The 23441-nt window shown below is 46.7% G+C and overlaps 1 protein-coding gene across 1 annotated transcript; it reads left to right on the top strand.

The window, feature by feature from the left end:
- Positions 1-653: 653 nt before the first annotated feature.
- Positions 654-23263, top strand: POGLUT2 (protein O-glucosyltransferase 2). Its single transcript, XM_038759707.1, has 10 exons — positions 654-860; positions 7839-8044; positions 10583-10788; positions 11113-11190; positions 13128-13300; positions 13977-14214; positions 15724-15933; positions 18654-18743; positions 21178-21285; positions 23023-23263. The coding sequence occupies exons 1-10, from the start codon at positions 691-693 to the stop codon at positions 23038-23040; spliced, it is 1497 nt and encodes a 498-aa protein (XP_038615635.1). The 5' UTR covers positions 654-690; the 3' UTR covers positions 23041-23263.
- Positions 23264-23441: the final 178 nt, after the last annotated feature.

Genomic DNA, 23441 nt, shown 5'->3' with positions numbered 1-23441 from the left:
TGCACACAGTAAGCGCTCAATAAATACGATGGATTGATTGAGCGCTTAGTCCAGTGCTCTGCACACAGTAAGCGCTCAATAAATACGATGGATTGATTGATCATTATTATTATTATTATTCCGGAGGGAGGGGCGGCCTCCGGGCGTAGGCCCAGTGGGAGGAGTCAGAGGTCATGGGTTCGAATTCCGCCTCCGCCACTTAGATGTGGGGCCTTGGGCAAGCCACTTAACTTCTCTGTGCCTCAGTTCCCTCATCTGTAAAATGGGGATGAAGACTGTGAGCCCCACGTGGGACAACCTGATCGCCTTGTATCCCCCAGCGCTTAGAACGGTGCTTTGTACATAGTAAGCGCTTAATAAATGCCATTAAAAAAAAAGAGCCCGCCCAGGCGTCGGGACTACAATTCCCAGGATGCACCGGTCTCAGGGCCGCCCGGCCTGGCCAATGAGGAGCCAGAGCCAACGAGGAGCCAATGAGGAGCCAGAGCTCTTCAGCCGGCCCGCGGGGGGCAGCCAATGGGCTGGGAGCTTCCTCTTCGCCCCGCCCCGCCCGTCCGCTCGGCGGGCGCCCTCTGGCGGCGGGCCGGCGCCTGGGCTCCGGGCGCTGCAGGGGTTGCAGCGGCTGCAGCGGTTGCAGCAGTTGCAGCGGTTGCAGGGGCTGCAGCGATTGCAGCGGTGGCGGCGCCGCCCATGTTGGCCAAGGCGCTGCTTTGCTGCTGCTGCTTCTGCTGCTGCTTCCCGTGGGCGGACGGGGCTGTGAGCGCGCGGCGGAGCCTGCTGTGGGGGCCCGGCCTGCGGGCGGAGGCCGTGCTCCCCGCCCGGTACTTCTTTATCCAGGCGGTGGACAACGACGGACGGAGGTAAGCATTGCATGCATGAATGCATGCATGCATGCATGCATGCATTCATTCATTCATTCATTCATTCGTATTTCCTCCTCCAGGAGGCCTTCCCAGACTGAGCCCCTTCCTTCCTCTCCCCCTCGTCCCCCTCTCCATCCCATCTTACCTCCTTCCCTTCCCCACAGCACCTGTATATATGTTTGTACATATTCATTACTCTATTTATTTTACTTGTGCCTATCTATTCTATTTATTTTATTTTGTTAGTACGTTTGGTTTTGTTCTCTGTCTCCCCCTTTTAGACTGTGAGCCCACTGTTGGGTAGGGACTGTCTCTGTATGTTGCCAATTTGGACTTCCCAAGCGCTTAGTGCAGTGCTCTGCACATAGTAAGCGCTCAATAAATACGATTGATGATGATGATATCTATTCTATTTATTTTATTTTGTTAGTACGTTTGGTTTTGTTCCCTGTCTCCCCCTTTTAGACTGTGAGCCCACTGCTGGGTAGGGACTGTCTCTAGATGTTGCCAATTTGTACTTCCCAAGCGCTTAGTACGGTGCTCTGCACATAGTAAGCGCTCAATAAATACGATTGATGATGATGATATCTATTCTATTTATTTTATTTTGTTAGTACGTTTGGTTTTGTTCTCTGTCTCCCCCTTTTAGACTGTGAGCCCACTGTTGGGTAGGGACTGTCTCTATATGTTGCCAATTTGTACTTCCCAAGCGCTTAGTACAGTGCTCTGCACATAGTAAGCGCTCAATAAATACGATTGATGATGATGATATCTATTCTATTTATTTTATTTTGTTAGTACGTTTGGTTTTGTTCTCTGTCTCCCCCTTTTAGACTGTGAGCCCACTGTTGGGTAGGGACTGTCTCTATATGTTGCAAACTTGTACTTCCCAAGCGCTTAGTACAGTGCTCTGCACATAGTAAGCGCTCAGTAAATACGATTGATGATGATATGATGATGATGATTTATGATGATGATGATGATGATGATGATTTATTGAGCGCTCACCGTGTGCACCGCACTTGGCAACATCCAGAGACGGTCCCTCCCCAACGGCGAGCTCGCAGTCTAGGAGGGGGAGACAGGCAACAAAACAGAAATAGAATGAAAAGAATGAATAGAATAGAGTAAAAATAAAATAGAATAGAACGAAACAACAATAAATAGAATAAGTGTCGTATTTATTGAGCGCTTACTGCGTGCTGAGCACTGTACTGAGCGCTTGGGAAGTCCAAGTTGGCAACCCATAGAGACGGGCCTGACCCACCAGCGGGCTCACAGTCTGGAAGGGGGAGACAGAGAACAAAACATAAATAGAACAGAATAAAAAGAATAAATAGAATAGAATAAAAATAGAATAGAACGAAACAAAAATAAGTAGAATAAATATCGTATTTATTGAGCGCTTACTGTATGCAGAGCACTGTATTGAGCGCTTGGGAAGTCCAAGTTGGCAACCCATAGAGATGGGCCCGACCCAACAGCGGGTTCGCAGTCTAGAAGGGGGAGACAGACAACAAAACATAAATAGAATAAAACAGAATAAATAGAAAAGAATGAATAGAATAGAATAAAAATAAAATAGAAGAGAACGAAATAAAAATAAATAGAATAAATATCGTATTTATTGAGCGCCTACTGTGTGCAGAGCACTGTACTGAGCGCTTGGGAAGTCCAAGTTGGCAACCCATAGAGATGGGCCCGACCCAACAGCGGGCTCGCAGTCTAGAAGGGGGAGCCAGACAACAAAACAGAAATAGAATAAAACAGAATAAATAGAAAAGAATAAGTACAATAGAATTAAAATAAAATAGAGTAGAACGAAACAAAAATAAGTAGAATAAATATCGTATTTATTGAGCGCTTACTCTGTGCTGTACTGAGCGCTTGGGAAGTCCAAGTTGGCAACCCATAGAGACGGTCCCGACCCAACAGCGGGCTCGCAGTCTAGAAGGGGGAGACAGACCACAAAACATAAATAGAATAAAACAGAATAAATAGAATAGAATAAAAATTGAATAGAACGAAACAAAAATAAGTAGAATAAATATCGTATTGAGCGCTTACTGTGTGCAGAGCACTGTACTGAGCGCTTGGGAAGTCCAAGTTGGCAACCCATAGAGATGGTCCCTACCCAACAGTGGGTTCGCAGTCTAGAAGGGGGAGACAGACAACAAAACATAAATAGAATAAAACAGAATAAATAGAACAGAATAAAAAGAATGAATAGACTAGAATAAAAATAGAATAGAACGAAACAAAAATAAAAAGAATAAATATCGTATTTATTGAGCGCTTACTGTGTGCAGAGCGCTGTACTGAGCGCTGGGGAAGTCCAAGTTGGCAACATCTAGAGACGGTCCCGACCCAACAGCGGGCTTGCAGTCTAGAAGGGGGAGACAGACAACAAAACATGAATAGAATAAAACAGAATAAATAGAACAGAGTAAAAAGAATGAATAGAATAGAGTAAAAATAAAATAGAATAGAACGAAACAAAAATAAGTAGAATAACTATCGTATTAAGTGCTTACTCTGTGCAGAGCACTGTACTGAGCGCTTGGGAAGTACAAGTTGGCAACCCCTAGAGACGGTCCCTACCCAACAGCGGGCTCACAGTCTAGAAGATAATAATAATAATGATAATGGCATTTATTAAGCACTTACTATGTGCAAAGCACTGTTCTAAGCGCTGGGGGGGATACAAGGTGATCAGGTTGTCCCATGGGGGGCTCACAGTCTTCATCCCCATTTTCCAGATGAGGGAATTGAGGCCCAGAGAAGTGAAGTGACTTGCCCAACGTCACCCACTTGACAATTGGTGGAGCAGGGATTCGAACCCATGACCTCCGACTCCAAAGCCCAGGCTCCTTCCACTGAGCCACACCGCTTATAATTTCATTCATTCATTCAATCATATTTATTGAGCGCTTACTGTGTGCAGAGCACTGGACTAAGCGCTTGGGAAGTACAAGTTGGCAACATCTAGAGACGGTCCCTACCCAACAGTGGGCTCACAGTCTAAAAGGGGGAGACAGACAACAAAACATAAATAGAATGAAACAGAATAAATAGAATTAAAAGAATACATAAAAGAATAAATAGAATACAATAAAAATAAAATAGAACAAACCAAAAATAAATAGAATAAATATCGTATTTATTGAGCACTTACTGTGTGCAGAGCACTGTACTGAGCGCTTAGGAAGTACAAGTTGGCAACCCATAGAGATGGGCCCGACCCAACAGCGGGCTCACAGTCTAGAAGATAACAATAATAATAATAATGATGGCATTTATTAAGCGCTTACTATGTGCAAAGCACTGTTCTAAGCACTGGGGAGGTTACAGGGTGATCAGTCTTCTAGACCGTGAGCCCACTGTTGGGTAGGGACTGTCTCTATATGTTGCCAACTTGGACTTCCCAAGCGCTTAGTACAGTGCTCTGCACACAGTAAGCGCTCAAAAAATGCAATTGAATGAATGAATGAATGAATCAGGTTGTCCCACGGTGGGGGCTCCCAGGCTTCATCCCCATTTTCCAGATGAGGGAACTGAGGCCCAGAGCAGTGAAGTGACTTGCCCAAAGTCACCCAGCTGACAATTGGCGGAGCCGGGATTCGAACCCATGACTGGGCTCTTTCCACTGAGCCACGCTGCTTCTCCTGGGTTCTGCGAAGCACTTACTCTGTGCGAAGCGCTGCGCCGCAGTGCGCTGCGCTAAGCGCCGGCGGCTCAGAGGGGGGCCCCCCTGGACTCACCGCTTAATTGAGCGCTTCCTGTGGACAGGGCACTGGACTAAGCGCCTGATTGAGCGCATACTGTATGCAGAGCACTGGACTAAGCGCCTGATTGAGCGCATACTTTATGCAGAGCACTGGACTCAGCGCCTAATTGAGCGCATACTGTATGCAGAGCACTGGACTCAGAGCTCAGCTGAGTGCATACTGTGTGCAGAGCACTGGACTAAGCGCCTAATGGAGCGATTACTGTGTGCAGAGCACTGGACTCAGCGCTTGATTGAGCACTTACTGTGTGCAGAGCACTGGACTCAGCGCCCAATTGAGCGCTTCCCGTGTGCAGAGCACTGGACTAAGCGCCTGATTGAGTGCTTCCTGTGTGCAGAGCACTGGACTCAGCACCTAATTGAGCGCTTCCTGTGTGCAGGACACTGGACTAAGCGCTTAGAACAGCGCTCTGCACATAGTAAGCGCTTCACAAATACCGTCATTATTTATTATTATTACTGTGTGCAGAGCACTGGACTCAACACTTAATTGAGCGCCTATTCTGTGCAGAGCACTGGACTAAGCGTTTAATTGAGCGCTTTCTGTTTGCAAAGCATGTAATTGAGCGCTTTCTGTTTGTAAAGCACGGGACCCAGCGCTTAATTGAGCACCTACTGTGCAGAGCACTGGACTATGCTTAATTGAGCACTTACTGTGTGCAGAGCACTGGGCTCTGCACTGAATTGAACGCTTCCTGTGTAGAACACTGTACTCGGCGCTTAATTGAGCGCTTACTGTGTGCAGAGCACTGGACTCAGCGCTTAATTGAGCACTTACTGTGCAGAGCACTGGACTGAGCGGATAATTGAGCACTTACTGTGTGCAGAGCACTGGACTCTGCGCTTAATTGAGCACTTACTGTGCTGAGCTCTGGACTAAGCGCTTAATTGAGCACTTACTGTGTGCAGAGCACTGGACTAAGCACTTAATTGAGTGCTTACTGTGCAGAGCACTGGACTGAGTGCTTAATTGAGCACTTACTGTGTGCAGAGCACTGGACTAAGTGCTTAATTGAGCACTTACTGTGTGCAGAGCACTGGACTCAGTGCTTAATTGAGACTTACTGTGTGCAGAGCACTGGACTCTGTGCTTGAGTGCTTCCTGTGTGCAGAGCACTGGACTACGCTTAATTGAGCGCTTCCTGTGCAGAGCACTGAACTCTGCGCTTAATTGAGCACTTACTGTGCAGAGCACTGGACTAAGTGCTTAATTGAACACTTACTGTGTGCAGAGCACTGGACTCTGCGCTTAATTGAGCACTTCCTGTGTGTAGAGCACTGGACTACGCTTAATTGAGCGCTTCCTGTGTGCAGAGCACTGGACTCAGCGCCTAATTGAGCGCTTCCTGTGCGGAGCACTGGACTAAGTGCTTAATTGAGCACTTACTGTGTGCAGAGCACTGGACTAAGTGCTCAGTTGAGCACTTACTGTGCAGAGCACTGGACTAAGTGCTAAATTGAGCACTTACTGTGTGCAGAGCACTGGACTCGGCGCTTAATTGAGTGCTTCCTGTGTGCGGAGCACTGGACTAAGCGCTTAATTGAGCACTTACTGTGCAGAGCACTGGACTAAGTGCTTAATTGAGCGCTTACTGTGCAGAGCACTGGACTAAGTGCTTAATTGAGCACTTACTGTGTGCAGAGCACTGGACTCTGCACTTAATTGAGCACTTACTGTGCAGAGCACTGGACTAAGTGCTTAATTGAGCACTTACTGTGTGCAGAGCACTGGACTCGGCGCTTAATTGAGCGCTTCCTGTGCGCAGAGCACTGGACTACGCTTAATTGAGCACTTCCTGTGTGCAGAGCACTGGACTCAACGCCTAATTGAGCGCTTCCTGTGCGGAGCACTGGACTAAGTGCTTAATTGAGCACTTACTGTGTGCAGAGCACTGGAGTCTGCGCTTAATTGAGTGCTTCCTGTGTGCAGAGCACTGGACTAAGCGCTTAATTGAGCGCTTACTATGCAGAGCACGGGACTAAGTGCTTAATTGAGCACTTACTGTGTGCAGAGCACTGGACTCGGCGCTTAATTGAGCGCTTCCTGTGTGCAGAGCACTGGACTCAGAGCCTAATTGAGCGCTTCCTGTGTGCAGAGCACTGGACTAAGTGCTTAATTGAGCGCTTACTGTGCAGAGCACTGGACTCAGCACTTGAGTGCTTCCTGTGTGCAGAGCACTGGACTAAGCACTTAATTGAGCGCTTACTATGCAGAGCACGGGACCAAGTGCTTAATTGAGCACTTACTGTGTGCAGAGCACTGGACTCGGCGCTTAATTGAGCGCTTCCTGTGTGCAGAGCACTGGACTACGCTTAATTGAGCGCTTCCTGTGTGCAGAGCACTGGACTAAGTGCTTAATTGAGCGCTTACTGTGCAGAGCACTGGACTCAGCGCTTAATTGAGCGCTTCCTGTGTGCAGAGCACTGGACTACGCTTAATTGAGTGCTTCCTGTGTGCAGAGCACTGGACTCAGCGCCTAATTGAGCGCTTCCTGTGCGGAGCACTGGACTCAGTGCTTAACTGAGCACTTACTGTGCGCAGAGCGGTGAACTAAGGCGCAAGCCCGACAGAGCTGGTAGACACGTTCCCCGCCCATCAGCCCAAGGGTGGTTTTGTAGAATGGCCCAAAAGCTGCTTTTCGTTTTGCTTTTTCTCCCTTTCCCGAAGGCGCCCGACGTTTGCCTGGCCTTTTTGGCGTGGTGATGATGATGACGATGGCATTTATTAAGCCATTATTATATGTTGCCAATTTGTACTTCCCAAGCGCTTAGTACAGTGCTCTGCACATAGTAAGCGCTCAATAAATACGATTGATGATGATGATGATTAAGCGCTTCCTATGTGCAAGGCACTGTTCTAAGCGGCGGGGAGGTTGCAAGGTGATCAGGTTGTCCCACGGGGGGCTCCCGGTCTTCATCCCCATTTTCCAGATGAGGTAACCGAGGCCCAGAGAAGTGAAGCGACTTGCCCAGAGTCACACAGCCGACGCTTGGCGGGGGCGGGATTTGAACCCGTGACCTCTGACTCCAAAGCCCGCGCTCTTACCGCTGAGCCACGCTGCTTCTCCACCACCGCCCGCTGCTGTGAGATCCCTTCCCGAGTTGTGTCCCCGGGCTTTCCCGGCCCGGATTTGGCAGCCTCTTTCGGAACTGGAGCTAAATAGACGCCGTCGATTATTCCCTCGTAGGTTCACGGCTTCGCCGGGGGAGAAGGCGTTCCAGGTGAAGATCACAGCGCCCGCCGAACAGTTCACCCGCGTCGGGGTTCAGACGTTAGATCGGAAAGATGGCTCTTTCATCGTGCGCTACCGAATGTACGCGACCTACGGGGACCTGAAGATAGAGGTCAAAGCCCGAGGTGAACACGTGGCCGAGTCCCCGTATATTTTAAAAGGTAACAACGCTTCGCGTGGCCTCTCGCGCCCGGTTGAAATCCGGGAGGTTTCGTGGGCTTCCGCCGCAGGTTAAGCCGTCGGCCTCGAGGAATCATCAATCAATCAATCGTATTTATTGAACGCTTACTGTGTGCAGAGCGCTGGACTAAGCGCTTGGGAAGTACAAGTTGGCAACACATAGAGACAGTCACAGTCTAAAAATAACAGCTTAGGGGTATTACGCCGGTATCCGCTAGCCGCCTCTGGATGGGAGTGCCTGTCTATTCTATTTCTTTTATTTTGTTAGTATGTTTGGTTTTGTTCTCCGTCTCCCCCTTTTAGAGCCCACTGTTGGGTAGGGACTGTCTCTATATGTTGCCAGTTTGTGCTTCCCAAGCGCTTAGTGCAGTGCTCTGCGCATAGTTTAGTACAGTGCTCTGCATCATCATCAATCGTATCAATCTGCACATAGTAAGCGCTCAATAAATACGATTGATGATGACGATTGATGGTGGGAGGTCAGCTCCGTCGAGTCTGACCTGTTTTGGCGTCCAATAAGGTTTGCCCCGGAACGGTTGATCAGGCGACACGTAGAAGAGAAGAAGCGTTGACTTCCCAGGCTAGGGGTCAGCCCCTGGGGCTCCCGAACCGAAAGTATGCGATTAAATATCACACGAGTGCTAAGATGGCCCCATCCCGGCCTTGCTTAGAGGTTGGAGCACGGAAGGACCTGGGTTCTAATCCCCGCTCTGCCACTCATCTGCTGTGTGACCTTGGACCAGTCATTTAACTCCTCTGTGCCTGTTCCCTCCTCTGTAAAATGGGGATTGAGACTGTGAGTCCTATGTGGGACGTGGATTGTGTCCAACCTGATTACTTTGTATTCATTCAGTCGTATTTATTGAGCGCTTACTGTATGCAGAGCACTGTACTAAGCGCTTGGGAAGTACAAGTCGTCAGCATGTAGAGACGGTCCCTACCCAACAGGGGGCGCACAGGCTAGAAGGGGGAGACAGACAACGAAACAAAACGTATTAAAATAAAACAAAGAGAATGAATATGTACAAATAAAACAAATAAAGTAATAAATATGTATAAACATATATACAGGTGCTGTGGGGAGGGGAAGGAGGTAAGGCGGGGGGGATGGGGAGGGGGAATCCATCCCATCATCATCATCAATCGTATTTATTGAGCGCTTACTGTGTGCAGAGCACTGTACTAAGCGCTTGGGAAGTACAAGTTGGCAACCTATAGGGACAGTCCCTACCCAGCAGTGGGCTCACAGTCTAAAAGGGGGAGACAGAGAACAAAACCAAACATACTAACAAAATAAAATAAATAGAATAGATATGTACAAGTAAAACAAATAAATAAATAGTGTAATATATATGTACAAACATATATACATATATATATGGTGCTGTGGGGAAGGGAAGCTTAGAACAGTGCCTAGCACACATAGTAAGAGCTTAACAAATACCATTTATAAAAAGCTGACTGGGACGATGGGGGAATTGATCAGAGAATATCTCTTGGAGACAGGCTGATAATAAACTAATCCAGTGTCTGGTTTTCTAAACGGATTAAGAATGAGGGGAAATGATTCTGACTTGCCAGGATCCCATGTTGGAAACACATATAAGGATGTCCTCCCTCCACTAATAATGATGGTATTTGTTAAGCGCTTACCGTGTGCCTGTTCTAAGCGCTGGGGGATATACAAGGTGATCAGGTTGTCCCACGTGGGGCTCACAGTCTTTAATCCCCGTTTTCCAGATGAGGTAACTGAGGCCCAGAGAAGTGAAGTGACTTGCCCAAAGTCACACAGCTGAAAGTGGTGGAGTTGGCATTAGAACCCAGGACTCTGATTCCCAAGCCCGGGCTCTTTCCACGGAGCCACGCTGCTTCTCACTAGTTCACACAAGCCCTGTAATCCCAAAATGTGTAGCCGATCCCAGTTCATTCTGTGGGCTTTACCAGGGATTGTAGTTAAGCAGGCTGTTCATACATACATACATACAAATATGTGTGTACATATTTATTATTCTATTTATGTATTTATTTTACTTGTACATATCTATTCTATTTATTTTATTTTGTTAGTATGTTTGGTTTTGTTCTCTGTCTCCCCCTTTTAGACTGTGAGCCCACTGCTGGGTAGGGACTGTCTCTATATGTTGCCAACTTGTACTTCCCAAGCGCTTAGTACAGTGCTCTGCACCCAGTAAGCGCTCAATAAATACGATTGATGATGATGATGTTCATGACAATCCTGCCACTAATTCACCTGGCTTCTCACTACTCCTGTCCCAGCGACAGAGCAGCAGGAAAATCCCAGCTGTGGTAGCCTTCTGGGATAACTCTAACCGGGAACAATCGGTTGGAAGAGGGAGAGTTTGCTTCCTATCACACCCTGGAGCGACTAAGAGAAACTAGATGAGTGTAATTTGGAGCTCTAAGTTTCAGTATTTGCAGGGATTTAAAGGAGACGATCCAGCCGGTGGCTGTCCTGTGATCTGAATATAAAAATGCTGTATTTGTCATTAACGTCTTAGGGCCTGTTTACCATGAGAATTGCGACTGCCCTCAGGAAGATATCGCTGCATGGCTGGAGGTGATGAACTGTCCAGTGTCCTTTCCACAAATTCAGAGAGATCTAGCACATTTTCCCACGGTCGATCCAGATAAGATTGCAGTGGAAATCCCACAGAGATTTGGACAAAGACAGAGCTTGTGCCATTACACTGTGAAAAATAACAAGGTACAGTAGGTGACGGGGTTGCTTGAACTGTTTTTCGGGTGGGATTTTAGTTGGTGGTGCACGATAGGTATTGTGATTCTCAGAGTGATTTCAGTTAAGAATAAGAATCGTGTCGGAGCCAAACTTGGCCTTACCGAGGCCGGTGTTTTCAAATTCGTGACGGGAGTAATGCCTTTTAAAATTATCGCAGGTGTACATCAAGACTCATGGAGAACATGTGGGATTTAGGATTTTCGAAGAATCGTGTCGGAGCCAAACTTGGCCTTACCGAGGCCGGTGTTTTCAAATTCGTGACGGGAGTAATGCCTTTTAAAATTATTGCAGGTGTACATCAAGACTCATGGAGAACATGTGGGATTTAGGATTTTCATGGATGCCATATTGCTTTCTTTGACGAGAAAAGTGAGTATGTGATTTTTCTTTCAGCAAAATGGCAATCCTCAGTCTGGACTGCGTATGTCAGTGGATTTCAGGAAAGTGTCAACAATCTGCTTGTGTTTTAATACTTCTGCCTGAATGTGGAAAGCGGCCACCATTTCGGCCGATGTCAGTGTCCTCCCTGGGTGCGTTGTAGAAGGCTTTGATTCATAGCCTTTCACTTAGAACTCGATTGTATTGTGCTTTCCCCAAGCACTTGGTACAGTGATCTGCACACTGTCAATGTTCAGTCAATACCATTGATTGATAACTAATGGAAACCCATGAAGGAAGTCCACTGGGGAGTTTTTCTCAGGCGAGAGCCGGACTCCTTTTCCAAGGACTGGGAAGCAGTTTGGGAACTGGCAATTGGCCCACCTCTCCTGGTGATTCCACCCCAAGGCAGGGAGCTGGCTTTCGTTTAGGGAGTTTGGGGGCCGGGAATTGCCGAGGCTTCCGACCCTGAGGGCGGTCCTCTCTCGAAAGGGGCATAAATAAGAAGATAGGAGTAGGGGAGGGGGGCAGAAAGGTAAGAGAAGGGAGAAAGACAGAGTGCTTGCCTCTTAGACTTCCGTAAGCCAACTTCAATAGCTTTCATCAGTGTATGGGAGAATCAAGGATGATTATTTCTGGGTCAAAGAACTAAATTCCTCTTTCAGAGAGGAAAGAGTCAAAACACCTGCCCGGGCTCACTAATCAGCGTGAAGAAAGATCGAGGGGATCCCCAGAACTTCGATATTGTGGTCTGCTCCCCTGCCAGCAGTTTCCATTTCCTTACTTCCCCGTTCCCAAGAAGGCATAAATTGTGATTTGGGAAATCGGAACGCAACTCCGTGAGCGGGTCCATCCTGGGTCAGCCGTGTGAGTCCATCCACCCAGAATACCGTCTCTGACAGTTGGCACCAGGGCCCTTGGAGGAATTGAGTGCAGGTTGCCATCCTGGAGACCCATATCCAGGGTTAGAGATGGGCAGTCGAACATATCAAACTTTCCCATCACGGATATTTTTCTCTCTTTTTTATTTTTAACGATATTTGTTAAGCGCTTACTGTGTACCATGCCGTTCAGTACTAAGCACTGAGGTAGATAGACGCTCATCAGGTTGGACACAGTCCATGTCCCACATGGGGCTCACATTCTTAATCCCTTTTTTGCGGGTGAGGTGGCTGAGGCACGGAGACGTGAAGGGACTTGCCCAAGGCTATGCAGTAAAGAGGTGGCGGAGCCAGGATTAGAACTCAGGCCTGTGCTCTTTCTACTAGGACCCCCTGCTTCCCTCAGTCACTTATCCATGAATCTGCCAAACCCCTTTGGAACCTACTTTTATTTTCAACTACGTACGGTTTCCTATAATAGTACATTTTATGTACCTGTCCCCCTTTCCCCAGTATGAAGACGTGTTGTCCCTTGGCTTGTTTTGAACAAAACAACAGAATTAGAAATTTCTATTTTAGGAGTAATACAAGGCAAGTTTGCAGTTTGGTAAAAAAAAAAATAAGTGCTTATATCCTGTGCCTGTTTTGCCCTTTTTAGCCAATAGACAAACCCTAAACATTTAAAGAAGGGCTGCTAATTTGAAAGCTTAAAGTAGCTACTTTAGTAGCAAGGAAATGAGAGAGAGAGAGAGAGTTCAGTGACCAGCATTCCTCTCTCTTAATAATAATAATAATAATGGCGTTTATTAAGCGCTTACTTCTTCTGCTAGGTGTGATAGCTTCTCCAGGACATGTTTGAAGATAACATTTTTCCCCAGGGTACCTAGTTTCACCCTTTGCGAAGCAAGTGAACTGGACCATTCTGCTTTATAGAAAGGAATAAAATAGCAGAACCTTTTCCAAACGCACAGATTGCGATCCTATGTTTTGTATTCCTGATTTTGTGTGAGAAAGCAGAGCAGCCCGTTTAACTGTTTCTCTGTGTAGGTGAAGTTGCCAGATGTTGAATTCTTTGTCAACTTGGGAGACTGGCCCTTGGAGAAAAAGAAATCCCAAGACGGTCTCCATCCTATCTTTTCATGGTGCGGGTCTACCGACTCCAAAGACATTGTGATGCCGACCTATGACTTGACTGACTCCGTGTTGGAAACCATGGGCCGGTGAGTGGGTTCTGCGCGGTACCTGGGAATCAAGAGCCGGGTTGGAGTGGGCTAGGACCACTAGCGAGGGCTGATAAGGCGAAACACCCAGAGATGATGAATAATAATAATAATTGTGCCATTTAAGTGCTCACTTGGTGCCAGGCAGTGTACTAAGTGCCGGGGACGATACAATCGTATCCAACAAGAGTTGGACATTGTCCCTCTCCCACATCGGGCTCACAGTCTTAATTCCCATTTTACTGATGAGGAAAGCGAAGCCCAGAGAAATTAAGGTCACAGAGCAGACAAGTGGCAGAGCCGGGATTAGAGCCTGGGTCCTGCCGACTTTCTGACTCGTTCTCTATCCAGTTGGCCCTGCTGCTTTCCCCTTAGCGGAAACCTGGGTAATTTTATCAATTAATCATATTTATTGAGCGCTTACTTTGTGCAGAGCATTGTACTAAGCGCTTACACCCTAAAACACCAGTGGGATTCCCCCGCCATATTGTACTCGTCTCTTGACTGTAAGTTTACTGTGGGCAGGAATAACCTGTCTACCAACTCTGTTGTATCGTTCTCTCCCAAATGCTTGGTACAGTGCTCTGCACACAGTAAGAACTCAGTAATTCCTATTAATGTTGATGTGTTCCGTTCGGCTACTGGGAAGATGACACTTGTCCTCTCCACCTTCTAGAGTGAGCCTGGACATGATGTCTGTCCAGGCTAACACGGGACCCGCCTGGGAGGATAAAAACACCACCGCTGTCTGGAGGGGCCGAGACAGCCGAAAAGAAAGGCTCGAGCTCGTAAAACTCAGCAGGAAGCACCCGGAAATCATAGACGCCGCCTTCACCAACTTTTTCTTCTTCAAGCACGACGAAAGTCTCTACGGGCCCATCGTCAAACACATTTCCTTCTTTGATTTCTTCAAGGTAGGAAAACAGTAGTGATTGGGATTTTTTTTCTTCACAAGGGCTTCATTTTTTCAAGGTCGCCCATCCACAAACCTACGGTTTGGCTCTGCTTGACGCCTCCGTGACGTAGATACTATATTTGCTGAATCCAGGTAGAGTATTAAACAGGAGTTGGGTTTTCTCCTGATACCAAGTCTGCAGCTGGCTCAAGACGTGACGCGAACACTTGGAACCTCTTGTAAATTGTTGCCTCATACGTAGTTGTCCTTCGTATTTGAAGAGGCCACTGATGGTAACCGGCCGACTTGAAACCAGTGACAAAGCTCGCCTCTGAGCCACACAAAGAGGTGAGATCCTCATCTACAACCAGACGCTGCCGCGGGCCTATTGGGCTCTCAGCCAAACTCGTCTCCTGTCAAAGAGTAAATGCCAGTGTTTGTACAGCCTTTTTTTTTTAAGTACCTCTTAATACCGTGATTTTTTGAATGCTTGCCATCTAGAGGGATTGAAAACTGTTTCATCTTTGGGGTTTCAGTGCTGCAGTATTGAAAAGGCTGAGATAACAATTATCGGGGCGAATATTCCAGAATATCATTGCTACACGGACACGCTAGCGAGTTCATTGAGGCGACTGCAGGGGAATGAAAGGTGTTATTAATATCTGGAGCCTTCCAACCCGGTCTTGGAGGCTGAGCATCCGTTGCTGACCACCTGATAAATCGATATCTGATTGACCTGCTTCCTTCAACCCTCAGCCAGGCAAGCCTCGGCCTTCTGAGCTTGGAAGGAAATTCGGCCCTGCCCACCAAACTCACTTTTGACCAACTGAACTTTTCTCTTTGTATCAGGCCAATTAAGGGCCCTTAAAATTTTGAGGTGACAAGAGAAGAAGTACACCTCTGACTTTGGAGCAGGGTGGGCTCTTCTCATTTGTGCCAGTCCCAGGCCTTGTAATCATCCTATTTGTTCTAGCAGATATATATAAGTAAGAATATCAACATTCTCCCTGGCTTATGCCTGTATGTCTGAAAGGCACTTAGAGGTAAGGTCGTGTGGAAAGAAACACCACGGGCTCTTTCTGTTTCTCACCAGATTTTACTTCATCTGCCATTTGTTAATTGGTCAATTTTTGTATATTATAGAGGCCGAATATTATGCAAATTATGTCCGTGATACAGCTGTGCCCGTTATTATAGCTCGTTATTCCCGTGAGCCATTCGGACAGCCATCTGGTATTTTCAGGCTACAGCTAATGTGTTCCAGAATGCGGTAAATTACAAATTCACAAATGAATAGTGTTTTTCCCACTGTAGCCTTATGCGTGTGTTTCTAGAATCTCGTGCTATCATTATTAGGAAAACATCTGAGTGGATATTTAGGTGCCGGGACACGTAAGAAGGGCTTTCCAGGAACAGTAATCAAATAATGAAGGCCCAGAGCACACTTTACTTGTCAAGAGTAACCAAGGAAGCGGGGAAGGGGGGACCAGAATGTAAATGGCCTTCTGTTGTGCTTCCTGTTTTATAGTATAAATATCAGATCAACGTGGATGGCACAGTCGCAGCCTATAGGCTTCCCTACCTCCTGGCAGGCGACAGTGTTGTACTGAAACAAGACTCCATCTACTATGAACATTTTTACAATGAGCTGCAGCCTTGGGAACACTACATTCCATTTAAAAGCAATCTGAGCGATCTCTTGGAGAAACTGAAGTGGGCCAAAGATCACGATGAGGAGGTAAGTCTACGGCACAGCAGGTTCACCGTCTTGGTGACAGATGACCTCAGTATCGGGGAGTCATCTGACGTGCTCCGGATCTTAAGCGCGTGAGTGGTTGGCTTGCCATTGACTAGGTGACTGCCCCACTGAGGTGTCTTTAGCCTTCTGGGGACTTGACAGCTACGGTCACTCGGAAACTAGTAATTCTCCGGTGTGGAATAGCCGCAGAAAACTCAGCACTGGCTCTTAGCGGTTCTAGGGAAGCAGAGTCCACTTTTATTTTGGAAGAAGAATAGTTGTGCCATCCTCTCTAAAGTCCCCAAGCAGTGATCAGGAAACGCCACTCCTTCCTTCCCCTCTTTCCCCACTGTGGCTTTAGATGTTTTCTTCCCGTTCATTTCAGTCCACCTCTCATGCACTCTCCCAATATCCTTCTCCTCTGAATCCACCCTATCCCATGCCTCCTTCTCCCTCCTCCAACCCCATGCTGCCCTTGTTTATTTTAACTTGTTTTGTCTAGACTGAAAGCTTGATGGGGGCAGGGAACGCCTATCACACTGTTGTACTCTCCCAAGCACTTAAAACAGTGCTCTGCACGCAGTAAGCGCTCAATTAATAATACCGTCGATGATAATGGCCACAACCAGCCCTCTCCGCTGATGGCAGCCACCAGGACCACCACTACTGCAAGGCCTGGGCCAAAGTGGGCCAGAGTGAGAGAGAAAGAGAAGGTCCGCAGGGAGCCTCCACTGCCCTCTCCATTCCGTTCTGCCCCGATCTGTCCTGGTCCCTGTAGCTCTGGTAGGCCTGAGGGCCATTGCAGAGGAAGGCGCTATGGCCGTGAAACAGTTTATATTTTTTTTTATTAAATAAGGTGACTCTGCTAAGGAGGGCATAGTGGAGGGCATTCCAGACCGGGAGAGGAAGACTGGAGGGGTAGGGAGGTGCACTGAAGCATCAAGAAATGGGAAAAAAATGTTTAAAAACTGCAGTAGGGTTTGGGGGAGATGAGGAGAAGAGTTTAAAGGTGGACTCTTAAGGAACAGTCAAGCCTGCTGTCTCACCAGTCTATCACTGGGAGGTATTTCCTGAGTGCTTATTGTGTACAGTGTACTAAGCACTTGGAAAAGTCCAGTACATTGGAGTTGGTAGATGTGATCCCTGCCCTAATATTATTTATTATCCTTTGTCAGTGTCTGTGTAATTATTTTTGTCTCCAGCAGCAAGACTGTCTCTCAGACAGGTGGTTTCTGCCTGTAACAAAGAAGGATCATTAAACGCTTGATGGGAAGTCAGTCACTCTGCAGCCAGGGTTTTCTGGCTGCGCCCCTGCACTCAAAGCTGAAATTCCTTCTCCTCACACCCATCTGCTCCCATCTCCCTTCCTCCTCCTCGTCCCCCACCTCCCTCATACCCCCAAGTGAAGCTGATGAGCAGAGAAACTGCCATCGTCTCTATCTGCAGGCCCCCGGCTTCGTCGGACTGGACCTGCCTCTCCTGGAGGTAGTAGAGAAGCAGCGTGGCTCAGTGGAAAGAGCCCGGGCTTTGGGGTCAGCGGTCATGGGTTCAAATCCCGGCTCCGCCAACTGTCAGCTGTGTGACTCTGGGCAAGTCACTTAACTTCTCTGTGCTTCAGTTCCCTCATCTGTAAAATGGGGATTAAGACTGCGAGCCCCCCGTGGGACAACCTGATCCCCTTGTATCCTCTCCAGTGCTTAGAACAGTGCATTGCACATAGTAAGCGCTTAATAAATGCCATTATTAGTAGTAGTAGTAGCTACAGTGGTGGCGGCAACTGTAGCAGCAGCAACAGTAGTTTCTGTCCAGTGTCAGATATTTGGTCAGAGTTGCTGCTGCTGATGCCGGAATGGTTGTAACCCAACATTCACCTTCTCCCTTTCCCTCCCCATTGTTCTGAAGACTTTGGGGAGATTAGGTCCCTGGTGGCAAATCTCTTTCCTTCACACTTTGGGTGTTCACTGGGGTTCTGTTGGATCAAGGATTGGATTAGAGAAGCAGCGTGGCTCAATGGAAAGAGCACGGGCTTTGGAGTCAGAGGTCATGGGTTCGAATCCTGGCTCCGCCACATGTCTGCTGTGTGACCTTGGGTGAGGCACTTAACTTCTCTGAGCCTCAGTTACCTCATCTGTAAAATGGGGATGTTGACTGTGAGCCCCACGTGGGACAACCGGATCACCTTGTATCCCCCCTAGCACTTAGAACAGTACTTTGCACATAGTAAGCGCTTAACAAATGCCATTATTATTATTATTATTATTATTATTATTATTATCAAGGAAGATGGGGTTGTAGGACGTGTCAAGCAAGATCTCCCCCCCAGTGGTGTGGGAAGTGGAGTGTTGTGCTTGATTCCCGTAATTTCACAGGCCAACTTTGATTTCTTCCCTCCTACGGGGCACTGGCCCGTCTTTTGGTTTGGTCCTCTTCCTTTAGCCACTGTCGCCTGCTGGCCCCCAGGACGCTTCCTGCTCCGATGTCTGCCGGTAAAGCAGACGTTATCTGAGCACTCTTACTGCTCCGTTCCTCTTCACAAAGGCTGTTTTTTTTTCCCTGCTTTCCCCTCTCCCTCTACTTCTCAATTATTTCGAGCAGCGTAAACAGATGTATTTTTCCCCAGCTTCCTTCCAGCTTAGGCTGCAGTGTAGAAGGGTGTCATTCCCGATTAACCCCAGCCTGCATGGTAAAATCCCTTTCTGATCCTGGGTCTTCTTCCACAGGCAAAGAATATAGCAAAAGCTGGACAGGAATTTGCAAGAAATAACCTCATGGGCGATAACATCTTTTGTTATTATTTCAAACTTTTTCAGGTCAGTATTTCTTAGTACATTAATGGGGCAATAGAGCAGTAGCTCTCTTGTCATTCAATCAATCGCTGGCATTTGCGGGGCACCTGCTTAGCACAGGCTCGGTACTAAGCGCTTGGGAGAGTATAATAAATTTCCTAGTGTCTTACAAGCTCTTGGTTGCAAATACCTCCGGGAGAGTCTGTAAGCTTTTCTTGGTCAGGGAATGTATCTCCCAACTCTCTTGTATTGCACTCTCCCAAACGCTCAGTACAGTGCTCTTCACCCAGTAAGCATCCAGTAAATACCATGGATTCATTGATTGAGAGGAAGGAATTTTGTTCAACAATCTCTGCTGTGGCCACAGTACAGATATTGTGTGGTGACCCGCTTGCAGTGCTATAGGTGTTAAGAAAAAAAGTCAGGGGCTTAATGTGAGAGCAAAGGGAATCTCTGGGGGAACTGTGCTGGGGTATGTTGACAGCGAATCATCACCAGTTCTACAGCATAAAGTCTGGGCATTTATGTACTCTCTGAGTGATGATTAATGCCATTCTAAGGTTTCTTTGCTTAAGCAGCCTAATTATGTATTGACTTTTGGCTAGGATTCTATTTACCAATTAGAAGCTAAGGGTATTGTTGTTATCACAGGCCTAAAGTCAGTGATACAAAATGATTTTTGAAGTTTTCCACAGTGGCTTAACCTTCAATTTAATGGACTTAATATTTAATAGGCAGATGTCTTAGAGGTGAGCATACGCTGATCGTTTAACTTAATGAGATGGTCAGAAATGGACTGACAGAGAGATGCGGCGTGGCTCGTTGATGGGAACTGAAGAGACTGCTAATTCCCAACTCTGTCACTCATTTGACTGGATGATCCTAAGCAAGAGAAGCAGCGTGGCCTAGTAGGTAGAGTATGGGCCTGCGAGTCAGAGGGACCTGAGTTCTAATTTCAGTTCTGCCACTTGTCTGCTGTGTGACCTTGGGCAGGTCACTTAGCTTCTCTGGGCCTCAGTTACCTCACCTGCAAAATGGGGATTAATTTGGTGAGCTCCATGTGGGACAAGGGCTATGTCCAACCTGATTTGCTTGTATCCACCCCAGAACGTAGTCCAGTACCTGGCACATAGTAAGTGCTTAACAAACATCACAATTATTATTATTAAGAGCAAACACTTGGACTTAAATATTGGTTGAGATGATAGTAACTGACTGGATTTGCTACTTGCTTGTGTTAACCTTTGGCAAGTCACTTGTCTGTTCCACAGATTCCTCTTAAAATACCTGTTCTACTTAGACTGTGAGCCCTGGGTGGGACAGGGACTACGACGATCCTTAATATCTTGTAGCTACCGTACTGCTTAGAAAATAATAATAATTATGGTATTTATGAAGTGCTTACTGTGTGCCATGCACTGTACTACGTGGTGGGGTAGATAAGAGGATAATCAGGTTGGACACCAATCCCTGTCCCACGTGGAGCCCACATTCTAAATAGGAGGGAGTAGGATTTAATCTCCATTTTTTTTTTACAAATGAGGAAACTGAGGCATAGAGAAGTGAAGCCACTTGCCCACGGTCAAACAGCAGACAAGTGGTGGGTCCAGGATTAGAATCCAGGTCCTCTACTCCTAGGCCCATGCTCTTTCCACTAGGCCACTTCTCCAAAACAGTGGAGAAACAGAAGTACTGCTTCTCCAGTACTACGGCTCTTAGTACAGTGCTTAACACATAGTAAGCACTTAGTAATTTCAGAATTATTAGCAGAAGGAAATGTATTCATGCCAGCAGCATCCATTCAGGATCTTGGAAAAATCTAGTAAAACTCTGAGTAAATGTTTGACATTTGACTCTTGACATCTGGCCGACTCTCAACCATGCTGAAAAATCCACGAGTGAAAGAAAGGGTACCAGAAAGGAAGAAGGAAGAGTGAATCAACAGCCCTGTTTCTTCCCCAGAGCTTAATACAGTGCACTGAACAAATGTCATAAGTAATTTTGATTCTAACTGTGAGATCCACTCGTAAGCCCTGTCCTGTCATTTCAAGAAGAGAACTAAACTTCTTACGGTGAATGAACAGCACTCAAGCTACACATAGGAAGACCCTAGAATTGCTCCAACTAGCATTTTCCTCATATCCAATCCACTGTGCTATAATCTCTGTCTCCAAGGATCGAAAAGTCTACTCTAGAGAGCTTTGAGGGGGAATTTGGCATTAACAGTCTGCTAAACCAAAGCCTTCCTATGCCCAGCAAAAAGCCTCAGCGGAGTTTTTCAATGCTATAATAACAAATGACATAATAGACTCAAAGCCTGCTGACCTTTTCTGTTGAACTTGGAATAACTAAACCGTAGTCAAGTGAGTACCTGCTTGGGCGCTACGCTGAGATGGGTACATGCCAGTCTCAACTTTTGGAACACTAGTAAAGCGGTGTTTTGTTTTTTTTCCCTTAGGAATACGCCAGTTTACAAGTGAGCGAACCCCAAATCCGAGATGGTATGGAGAAGGTGGAGCCACAGGCTGAAGATGACCTCTTTCCATGCATTTGCCACAGAGGCGAGGTAGGAATGAGTGATTGTCCCAGCTCCTTCGGGGCCAAGAAAGATCACTCTTAGCAGCTGGTCAGACTGGGCCTCAGACACACAGAACCCTTGTGACCTTGTTGCATTTTTGCAAAGAGTTTAAAAATCCCATCTCTTGAATGAGCAATCTATTCAAACCTGCGGTGGGGCCACTCTATGTCTCTCGCTGGCAGGAGGGATGCGGGCAGGCCTCCAGGTACCCTGGCTTTTGGTGTAGTCCATCCCTGACGACAGTTGGCTTTTTAGGCTTAAACTCAGCACGTTGCAGGTAGCGCCAGCTATCCTGACAGTATAGGAACCTCGTGGTCGAGCCAGGGATTTGGTTTGGCCTCTTCAGAACTAAAATCCAAATCCCAAATGGTAGGCTGGATCCCAGCTAATCCTCGGGAAAGGATTTTCAGCTCTGCCTCCTTCCCCCATTTCTGTGCGGAGGATAGAGGGGGGTGGTAATGGCAGGCACAGCATCCCTCCCAGGGTGGTAGGCTCTGTTCTTTCCCTCCCCTTATTCACCTGGTCCACTGCCATCCTCAGGCTTCTGACCCCAGAGATCCTCTCTCTGCACCTATACAGACACCTAAACCCTAATCCGTCCTTTGAAAGGGTAACGCTATTCCACCCAGTGTTGATGTTTTCTCCATCAGTTAATTCCTGGTTGGCTGCCCCCTTCCCGCTTTTCTCCATTGTCCTCTGAAAGCAGGCAGCGTTGCCAAGCACCTTTCACTGAGCCCTCCCAGTAGAAATCTGTAATCTATTCTAATAAATCTGATGTCAGAGTGCTCCTTTTGGAAAGGAAAATTGCAGCCATATGAGCTTTTTTAACGAGTGGAGCACTGTACAAAGGATAACCATTTTTTTAATGTGAGGAAAAAATAAAACTTCAAAACAACTGTCTGGATAAGAAATCCCAACTCAGAAAGACTTCCACATGCCTTCAATAAAAGGTGATCTGTTTTGGATCACATCTGGAATACCCGAAAACCCAATTTCTGAAGATTGATTAAAGCAACCTAGATTTCACAGACACTGCAGAAGTGACTGGGTGGCAATGACTGTATTCTGTCTCTGGTCAAGAATTTCCCTTCACTCCAGTGCAGAAGTTTTTCATTTTACTTTTACTAATATCCACACAGGAGCATTATTCCTGAATCTTTGATTTCCCATCGAGGAAAGAAATGAGAAGATCGGTCTTTAATAAGGTCCCCAGAGCAGGCTTACTATATGGGCCAGACACCAACAGTTCTTGCCGAGAAAGAGAAACCGAGCTAGAGTTGTGGTACCCCAAGCTAGACAGATGGATGCTAATGACAACAGTTGGGTACTTCTTACTACATACTAAGTGCTGGAATAGATTAAAACATAATCCGCTCATAGTCCTTGTCCCACCTGGGGCTCACAATCTGAGAAGTGAGAACAGTCCCCATTTTACAGATGAGAAAAGAGATGTACGGTGAAGTTAAGTGACTAGCCCTAGGTCACACAGCAGGCAAGTCATGGAGCCAGGATTAGAACCCAGGATTCCTGACTTGGGCCCATGAATTTCCCACAAGAACACCTGACTTTTCAATGGTTAGGTAGGTGTTTCCTTTTCCCATAAGCAATATAACCCAATCTCTTCCCACTTTGCTCTCCATCTCCTTATTCTATTGTAGAGAAATAGCTGGGAAGCAGTAATGGGGAACTGGGTTACAATTCTCCATGTTGTTCTCCGTATTTCAGGCCAGGGATGAACTCTAATATGAAGAAGACTTTTCTCTTGGAATATTGACTGCTCTGAAGAATTTCTTCTTAACCAAAAACATAAAAGATTGTCCTTACTGCCACACTTCAGTGGACAGTATGAACTATATCGTGCAATAGTTTGAATAAAAAACCCGTTTTCCTCTTCTATGATGAAGTATTTTACCAAACTCTGTTTTAAACACGATTTTGCAGTTTTATAATAAAAATGTCTATAATATTTTAAAGAGTGGCTTATTGAGTGGATGGGGAAGAACTCTGGTCATGATGTTACCTTAGGTGAAGTAAGTATACCTTCCCTCCCTTCCCATTCCTCCCACTCCACCATCAAGCTCCGAGTGGCTTTCCTTTTTATTTTTAAACTTGGCACTGCCACTTCTGCAGTTGTTGTATTTGTC

This window comes from Tachyglossus aculeatus, chromosome 17 (genome assembly GCF_015852505.1).
Source record: "Tachyglossus aculeatus isolate mTacAcu1 chromosome 17, mTacAcu1.pri, whole genome shotgun sequence".
Classification (NCBI taxonomy): domain Eukaryota; kingdom Metazoa; phylum Chordata; class Mammalia; order Monotremata; family Tachyglossidae; genus Tachyglossus; species Tachyglossus aculeatus.
Note: the sequence above shows the minus strand (reverse complement) of the source record. Positions and strands in the feature narration are given on the sequence as shown.